The sequence below is a fragment of the Monopterus albus genome, unplaced genomic scaffold, assembly GCF_001952655.1.
Source record: "Monopterus albus unplaced genomic scaffold, M_albus_1.0 scaffold3.1, whole genome shotgun sequence".
Classification (NCBI taxonomy): domain Eukaryota; kingdom Metazoa; phylum Chordata; class Actinopteri; order Synbranchiformes; family Synbranchidae; genus Monopterus; species Monopterus albus.
The window spans coordinates 10,886,292-10,895,807 of NW_018127883.1; the positions used below are offsets into that span (position 1 = coordinate 10,886,292).

The 9,516-nt window shown below is 39.4% G+C and overlaps 1 protein-coding gene across 2 annotated transcripts in view; it reads right to left on the reverse strand.

The window, feature by feature from the left end:
- sh3kbp1 (SH3-domain kinase binding protein 1) overlaps nucleotides 1-7,176 on the reverse strand; it is a 32,922-nt gene extending 25,746 nt beyond the window's left edge. Inside the window, exons 1-2 of one of the 2 annotated variants that reach the window (XM_020601666.1) lie at nucleotides 6,910-7,176; nucleotides 1,516-1,673 (exon numbers count right to left, since the gene is read on the reverse strand). In XM_020601666.1, coding sequence (XP_020457322.1) covers nucleotides 1,516-1,673; nucleotides 6,910-6,913 — 162 coding nt within the window. In that variant the 5' untranslated portion in view covers nucleotides 6,914-7,176. Of the gene's footprint in view, nucleotides 1-683; nucleotides 714-1,515; nucleotides 1,674-6,909 lie in introns of those variants that run through there. The other variant, XM_020601674.1, reaches the window with a different exon arrangement.
- Between the last annotated feature and the right edge of the window lie 2,340 nt (nucleotides 7,177-9,516).

The window sequence follows — 9,516 nt, forward strand, 5'->3', positions numbered from 1 at the left end:
GTTATAGTAATATTGTTTCTTACAATATTACTCTAAAGTATTAGAGGATAATAAAAATAACATGAAAGGTACTTGGAATATATTAAATAAATTGATTAGAAACAGTACCAGCAGGAGTAACTACCCTCAATATTTTAATGACAATGATACACTGGTCAACAAATTTGAGGATGTAATCTAACTACACTGTGAATAGTGTTAATTTTTCATGAATGATTAACTCCGAGTTTAAGCCATCATATCAAGACTGCACGTTTCTTAAAATTAAGCACAGATGTTTCCACACAGACACACATGGCTCTTATTCATTAATCCCCAACTAAAGCACACCCACTCTTCATATCACATTAACACATCTGCAGCAAAACAAGGTAGACATACATATCCTCCTAACCACACACATCATGTTAGCTAGCTGGTCACCTAGTGTTAGCTGTGAGAACAACCAGTGATTATAGCCATGTTAAAAAGTAAAGCTTGATATCACCCAACATTTATGTTTGTGTTTGTAGGATCAGTTATCTTACATTTCCATTGTTCAGGCCACATTTTAACAGTGATTTTACTCATCTTTTTATTTTCCATACACATATGTTGTCTTCAGAAACCACACATGGTTTGGGATGCATTCAAAAGCCCACAACTTTGTGTGGAGCTCAGAAAGTTCAACTCTGTGAACCCACCACTCTTAACCGCATCTGGTCCCTGAACATACTGCAGTCCTGATTCCAGTTTCCAGCTGTCGGGTTTTGGCAGTTTGCTCTCCGCAAAAGGAAAAGACACAAATGTCAAAATGAGTTGCCAGGATGACACGTTTTCCAGAACATTTTACTATTTCTCTGATTCTCCATGACTGTTACAGGATGGAAAACTGGTCTAAAAAAATTCTAGCTTTTCCTTGACATGTGTGAACGCTGTCTAAATATAATCCAACCAGCGTGCAGCATAATTGGGAAAACAGTTTAGTAATATGGAAACACAATTCCCAGGAGACAGGGTTGCTCTATTAACAGGCTTTTCATCACTGTTCGGACAAGGTTTATGCTTCAAATTTTAAGTGCAGCTTATCTCATCTTAAAAAAAGAAAAAAGGAAGGATTGTGTCATTTTCACTAAATGTGGACCATTCGTAGAACTGCAGTGGTTGAAAATGCTAAGAAAGAGAGCAACATAGCGTGACAGAAAAAGTTTCAGGTTCAACCTAATCTGTGGCAGGTTTGGTTCTGCTTTCACCTTAGTGTCCAAATCCTGCACATCCTTAACCCTGACATAACTTTAATGTATAGTCTGATCTAAACGTAACCCCAGTTTTAATCTTTGAACCTTTGTCCCCTTACAAAAACATAAAGTTAAAATAGCACACAGAAACATACAAACCACAGCGACACACTTGAAAATCCATGTTTACTGTACCACTGTCTGCAGACGGCCTTTTGTGGATTTCTGAAGCATGTAAGAGACTGAGAATAAGGAGATGAAGTGAGGAAATGAGCTAGAGGTAACTGCAATTACTCACCCTGACAAAGTTATCTGGGAACAGCCCCCTGCGTCCACCCAGCTCGCCCTCCCACCATCCTCCATCATCCCGCCGTATGTTCACGATGATGTCACCCACCGTCAGGCTCAACTCATCGTCCTGCTGAGCCTCATAGTCAAACTCCACCACGGCCTCCACTGCGCACAAAGAATGACAGAGTTAGTGCGTTGCAGCAAACCACAATATATTATCAAGCACTGCCGAAAAATCGCATATTTCCATTTTTACTCATTGGATTTTGATATTAATTACTGTGTTGATTTCGTTTATTGGTACAAAACTGGAAGTGGAAAGGGAATGTGCACACACACACACACACACAGATAAACTATGAAATCTAATTGCTGATTTTTATCCAGAACGCTGTTTACTCTGGCTCGCAACACTGCAGAGATAAGGTAAACTGTATTTAAGTGCTACAAGCTGCAGCTCTGAATCTACAGTCTTTCAATGACAGTTTCATTTCTGAACAAGAAAACTGCAGATTTATAGCAAAGGAGGAACCAGTCGTACAGTGATAAAGTAATGGGAGACCATGGCTCATTTCCCTTTTCAACACTGGTTTATTTTTTGCTTTTAAACTAACTAACTAATGACTGCAATCATTCCTGAAGTTTAATCAAGCATTTATTATTGTATTTCTGATGACAAAGCTACCTTAACCTTAACAACATAATTATTAAAACCCAGTGTAAGTTGCCCTAAACCTAACCAAACCTTAAGTTCCCTGTTTCACACTTTGCCTTTATGTGAGTGTGGCTGTGAACAGGAAAAGATATAATCACCTGTTTTTAGATGTTGTCAGATAGCACTGTGTACAAACGTCTTCATTTCAAACACATCCTGGTTTTTAAACCTAACTAGTACTTTTAACAGCAGCTTACCTCATCTTGAAAACTGAATAAAATGAAGACATATTTTTTGAGGGTTGAGGTGCCGACAACCTTAAATTTCTGTCAGTTATATGCATTTCCACTCTTTCTAGTAACATTTAATCTACTGTCAGTGGCTGAGGGTTTTGTTTTGGTGACTCACACAATCCAAAATGAATGATGAGAACAAAATGAAGACAAGATTCTAATAAAAATAAGAATAAAATACACAATAAAAACACAGACCTAACACAGGTAAAAAAAAAAAAATGGTATGAGGTGGATGATAATGTAAGACTTGACATGTTGAGTCTATCAGGAAAGGGCATGATCATGGGGAGGAAGTGCTGCCTGGGTTTCATTTAAAAGAGGCAAAGTAGGTGAAAAATAGAATTAACTGAACAAAAAAAAGTGTTTCTATTAAACTCAGAAGAGCAGAGTATTAAATGAGTACATATTTTTTAAAAACTAGCCTGATGTAACCTTGTTTCAAATAAGTCCTGATGTAAAGAACCACTATTTTAAAAATGTACAAATAAACATGCAAACAAACCTTCTCTGTAAATAGCATACATTCACACACAGTCACACCTTACGATTGCTTGTGCAACTGCTAATACTGCAGCTAAATGCTTTACGTGTTACATCACATATATCTTTACCTTCTGCATGCACACACAGAGACACACAAAGAAACACACAGACACGCATGCGTTTGGCCACTGAGGTCTGATCCCTGTCTAAACCAGGGTGGCTGTGGCTCATGAGCAGTTGTCTCCTGACCAGCAAGTTGGTGGTTTGACTCCCAGTCTCCCCGCATGCCTAAGTGTCCCTGAACCCCGAATTGCTCCTGGTGGCTTGACTAGCGCCGGTGCATGGCAGCCTGTCGTCATCTATGGGTGAATGGTGCATGATCTTCTATAAAGCGCTTTGGCCAGTGCAACACACTGTATAAAATACAGTCCATTTAAACTGTTTGGACAGCTAAAGGGGGCTGGTGTTGGGGGTGGGAACAACAGTGTAAAGGGGGAAGCTATGACACACTGGCTTCCTGCCTCACACAAAATTTCACATCTTTGCACATCTATGCACCAGCAGGAAAACACCAAATGATGACACTGAACAAACAATAAGCCCAAACTTCTTGTGAAAGTAGTTGTGCTGTGGAAGGTCATGACATTGCTGAGAGTTTACCTCATGTGGAAGGAGAAAGACAATATGAAGAAGGTGACTGCAGTTCACACTGGCCTGCAACTGCCATGAGAAGGATATGACTCTGGCTCGAGATAGGATGGGGGGATTATTCACAGACGAGACAGCAACCTGGCACATTAGCATTTTCTTTTTTTGCTCTCAGTCGAGCAAAAGGGAAGTGGTCGATACCGTGAGAGTGTAAGTGGATGTTTTTTTTTTTAGTGAGTATAATTGACAGCTTGTGGCACTTATCTTCCAAATCACTTAGACTACCTCTGAGTGCCAAAACAGGACAACACACTGCAGTCCATCCGCCCACCCACATGTCAGTCAACATACAGCAGTGAAGAAGGCTTCGGCACGTGGCTCTGCACAGAATGTACGTCACCAAGTGTGGAGAAGGGTGTCAGTTAAAAGTGACACAAAGTAAACACCAAACAGGCATCGGAGAGGAGTTCTGCCTGGTGTGAAGCTGCGAGCAAGAGTGGAAAATGAGTCTCGCAACAGATGTACACTGGACATGATTTGACAACACGAACAGACTCGATTTATTGTTCACTGTCAACACAGCGTGACAGTATCAGTAGTGGAAAGTATATTTAATCAAGTACTAAGGAAACTACAGATTGAGGTATATTATATATATTATATTGTCCTTTTTACCTCACTATTTAATTTTCATTTAACAGCTAAGTCACTAATTCTGAGTTTACACAGAAAACATGCAATCAACAAACTAAGGATGTATGGATCAACATTAGATTAACATAAACACTGCCACATGAAAGGCTCAAAGCCCCCACATCTTGTTGCATTGTTGCATCTTGCTGCACACAATCATAACTTGGGACTAGTAGTCACGTATAGACAACCCTGTCCTCTGCAAAGGATGCATGAGTAGTGCACAGGGAGTCGAGCTGGTGTGCACTATGCCTTACATTGCATATAAGGTGGACATAAGTCTGCAGCTCTTAACAAGCTTACTAGGTTGTTTTAGCTCATATATGTTATGGCCTGCTCAATAACGTACCTTTATAGTTCAGCCCGAATAGCTATAATAATCCCCTGGGTGTGTATTTCTAACAAAGAAAGCTTTGATAAACACTGTACGGTACAATACAAAATGACTGAACATCAGGCAACTAAAGAACCAGATATTTTTCTCAGCAGTTGGTAGAAACTAAAACAGAGGAAGATATTTCACATACAGATGATTAGGGAAGTAGACTGCAGATTATTTAACTGTGAAAATAATCAGTCCCTGTACAATAAAATTAAATGACCCAGCTAATGGTAAAGCAGACTTCCATGTTCTACTTTACTACTCGTTGGAAGTTCATATTATTTAATTGTGTGCAAGGCTAAAAAATGACAAACATAAGGCCTTGAAAAGACAAGAACAGAATATTTTGACAACCCACAACTCCCACTTACATGGTCAACCCTGTACTCTCACACAGGAACTGAGACTGTAGTGTCTACTGAACAGCTGCAGTCAGTTTAGATAAGAAGAAACTACACATTCACACACTGAACTTTGCAAAGCCATGCTGACATTTCACTGCAGCAGACGTGTGTTTAGCTGTGGGTCTGTTTCAGTGCTGCCGCTGATGAGCTGATGATGTCAGGAGCAGCTGTGTGTTTGTCTTTAAACATTCATGCTGGACTGGAGGCCACTGGAAGCCAAAGCCACCCACGCTAACTACAGATTCAATCACAGACTTCAGCAAACTCTCCCACATTAAAGGACAATTCCAACCATTCTGTGTTCAACACGCAGTGGTGCTGTGTACAAAATGTGCTATATAAACTAAGCCGCCTTGCCTTATCATATGACAAACTGCCTGTAATTTACTATACAACTTGTACTGTCTGCTTGTAACTCCAGCACTCACATGTTGTAGACTTACATGTTGCAGAATGCCTTCTGACAACCACTGAAAGATCATCTGTGCATTTACCCTTGAATTTTCAATGTAGGTGGAGAGAACAGCAGAGCAAACTTTAGAGAGAAGGTGAGAGTCTTTCACTTTCAGTAAAGAAAAGTGAAACGCCTCTCACAACTACTTTGTATTCCTTTCTGTTAAGACTACTGATGATAGAGAAACAGCTCTTTTTGTACAGTTGAATGTTTCTGCAAACTAGAACATGTTGAAATAACCTCAGACTTTGATTCTGAGGGATGGAAGGTCACAGTTATAGATCTATGACATTGCCTTTCTCCTTGAAAACAACAGGAACAGCAGAATTAGACTTTTTTTTCTTCTAGTCTTCATTTTGCACACTGACCAAGCAAGAAGAGAACTAAAAAGAAGAAAACTGATCTAAGGTGATTTACCACTGGCTGTTCTTTCACTTAGTTTTCTTTACACAGAATCTAAATGCACTCAATGGCCACTTTATTAAGTACACCTGCATAATGTAATGGAATCCAATACAACTCTTTTGCTATAAACTCATCAAGGTAATATGCAAGGTCTGTAATTTACTGGTGCATATTCACATAGTCATTTTGTGATTAATTCAGTCATGGCAGCACAAACACATGGGTTTTAGAGGCCCATGAATTAGTTGTCTGTGTTTCTCATGCAGTTTTGTTGATCATGTATTATTAGCCTATATGTGGATGTGTGTTTCCCTTGAGGGTTACACTGTTTGTGTACATGCAGCAGAAACAAAGGTCTAAAACAAAGGGGATACAGAAAAGGACTGGGCCAGGCCAGAGTCCACAAGAAAGATTTTAAAACGTAGCATGAAAAGAAAAAGGAACCATTAGCTCCTGTGCCTCATCTGTGAAACAATGAACAAATGTATATACGTATGCACGATCTTATTAGATTAGTCAACAGTCTAACCACTGGAATCAGTTATCCCTGCTTGCAACAGCGTAGTGTTGTACGATATGATGGCGATGATGAGAAGAACGCTGTCACAGGCCTGTTTCATCTACAGAGACCGAGCCGGAGAGAGTCACACTGTGCACAATGGGCAGATAGTCAAGAGTGAATGTAAACGTGTCAACATCTGCAACTCATCAATGTGGCCCGCCGCTGCTCTTCAAATCGCTGCAAACCCCTGCGCAGCTTTCTAATAATTAATAAAACATCGGAAACACTGTGAGATGCGTGAGGCGACATCAGGGGAAGCGAAAGTAGGGACGGCAGGAGAGGAAAGGAAGGAATGAGAGACCCTGAACCCAACGCGCATCTGGACCGGGCGTTTATTCATGCCGATCCAGATGCGCGGAGGCGCTGGGGCTATTTCTGGGGATTCTCCAGATAAGCAGCAAAAAGGAGTTGCATCTCACCCATTTATGGCACACGGAGTGCTGCTAGTGCTCCGCAGGCTGGTTGGTTTCAGGTATTGAGGGTCTTTGTACCGGACCGAGCCTCTGCCCGCTGCTCGTACAAGATCCGCTACAGGAGCGCTGACACGAGAGGAGCGTCAGATTAAACCATATTCTTTCCTCTTTGCTCTCCGGTGACACGACAGAGGAGGCAGAGCGAGTGCACAGAAAAAAACAGAAAAAGAGCTGATGAACAAGTCTCTCTCTCTTTGCTGCCTTCAGTTGAACTGCGTAAATTCCGGTTCCCACTTTGCATTTTCCTCATAGGCCGATATGGGCGTGATATGACGCAATAAATTGCACCACGCATGATTCACTCAGAACATATGGTGGTGACACAATTAGGCTACTCTCCGTAATGGGACAGCGGACCTAGCAGCTGAAATAAGCCCATTTTAACAATGAGAATTTTCATTTTACACAATAAATATAACCTGGTCATTTTAGTTATTTATTTTATAAAATTTTTATGTGCTATCACGTTTTAGTAAAAAGGAAATAATAATTAATAATAAATGGATGTTCCTCACGAATACAAATCTGTTGTTAAATTTTACATATAAATATAATAATTAGATTAAAAAATGTCCTAACATCTTCATATCCAATCTGCATTTTGTCTTGGCTCCACTGACTGTTTTATAAGTTATGTTAGTGCCACTGTATTTCCAGTCCAGTGGAAACTATAGGAATATAATGATCTCTTCTTGGCATGTGCAAGTAATGAGTATAATTAACAATACTTTTATGTATACACATATACTTAAGTACAGTTTTGAGGTACAAAAGTGTTTCCATTTCACGTGTTTCAATTAGCCCCCACTAGACAGGTTACAATATTAAAATATTGCTAACATGTTAATGCATAAGCCCAAAACTGACAGACTTTTTAAAAACTAATTTTACTGGTAATACTTTTGAATAAAGGCCTTTTTTTTAGTACATTATGGTACTGCAACTTTTACTTGGATAAAAGATCTCATTACATGTTGCTCTCTATTCCCTGAGGAATTTCAATAGACCTATCATATTTATGAATTTCACAAAGAATGTTTTTATTTCCAACAGTCTTTTAATGTAACATACGTATGAACCCATAGCCTCGCATCTGTGTAACCCAAAACTCGCAACAAGCAACTCTAAAAGAAGTATATCTTAAAACTAGACAAATGCATTTCCTGAAGAAAATGTGTGTGGATACTGATTGCTGAAGAATTGCCCTGAAAATGCTGAAATCCATAGCTTGGTGGTTAATGCCACTGACTTTGGTATGACTTCATCATGCCTTTTTTCTGTGTTGTGATGTTCCGCTATATAGAAAATAAAATTAACTTCACCTTCAAGGGGGGACAGGACACTAATATTTCCCTAATATTGCTGCAAATAAAATACAAAACACTGACACAGTGACATTCATATATCTTTCTCCCAGAGCCTCCAATCCTACTGGGAGTGCTGGTGTTAGGGCCCTTTGTGTACACCAGAGGCCCTCAGCTCCATCACTGGATGGACATGGTCAACACTCCACAGGAGCCGGTGAAGCTGTGGCACGGATTGGGCAGATACATTTAAGAAACCAAACATGAACAGATCCACAAACACACATGTGCATGACACCTGAATGGTTTTGCTAGCTGAAAGTATGCTGAAGTAGAATTTCCCCATTCTTTTGAATGGTGCAAAACTTTCACAATAAAGCTACATATTGAAGAAATATGGAGTTTAGAAAGGTTCTGAATAGAAGCATGAATGTCCTTGAAGAGCTGAACATGTTAACAGCTGAAAGTATTCTGAGCTAGAATTTCTCCATTCATTTGAATGGTGCAAAACTTTCAAAATAAAGCTACATATTTCAAAAGTATGAAGTTTAGAAACATTCTGAATAGAAGCATGAATGTCCTTGTGGAGGTGAACATGTTGATACCTGAAATAGTCCAAAGTATGCAGAGGTAGAATTGTCCTATTCATTTGAATGGTGCATAACTTTCAAAATAAAGATAAATATTTCAAAAGTATGAAGTTGAGAAAATGTCTGAATAGAATAGAATGTCCTTGAGGGGCTGAACATGAAATAGCTGAAAGCATGCTGAAGGAGAATTTTTTCATTCATTTGAATGGTGCAAAACTGTCAAAATAAAGCTACATATTGCAAAATTATTAATTTCAGAAAGATTCTGTAATAGGAGCATGAATGTCCTTGAAGAGCTGAACATTTTGATACCTGAAATAGCTGAAAGTATGCTGAAGCAGAATTTCTCATGTTGGTGACATCATCATGAATTGTGTCTGGCCAATGTTTTGTGTCTCACAGAAACAAAGCTATAAGGCTGCAGCTGGTTGGTTAAAAATTTATAAAATGAAACCGACACTTGTCTTTTTCACAAATGGCCAATAGAAGTGGTATGCTGTTACTGCCTATGTCAGAAACCACATTCAAATGTATGAAAAACAGTACATCTATAAAGTAACTGACCTTGAGTTCATAGCTATATACAGACCTCCAGACTACAGCTAGCCATCATTCCTGTCAAACCTGTGAAGCCTATTGGATGGATTTGAGATCGATTG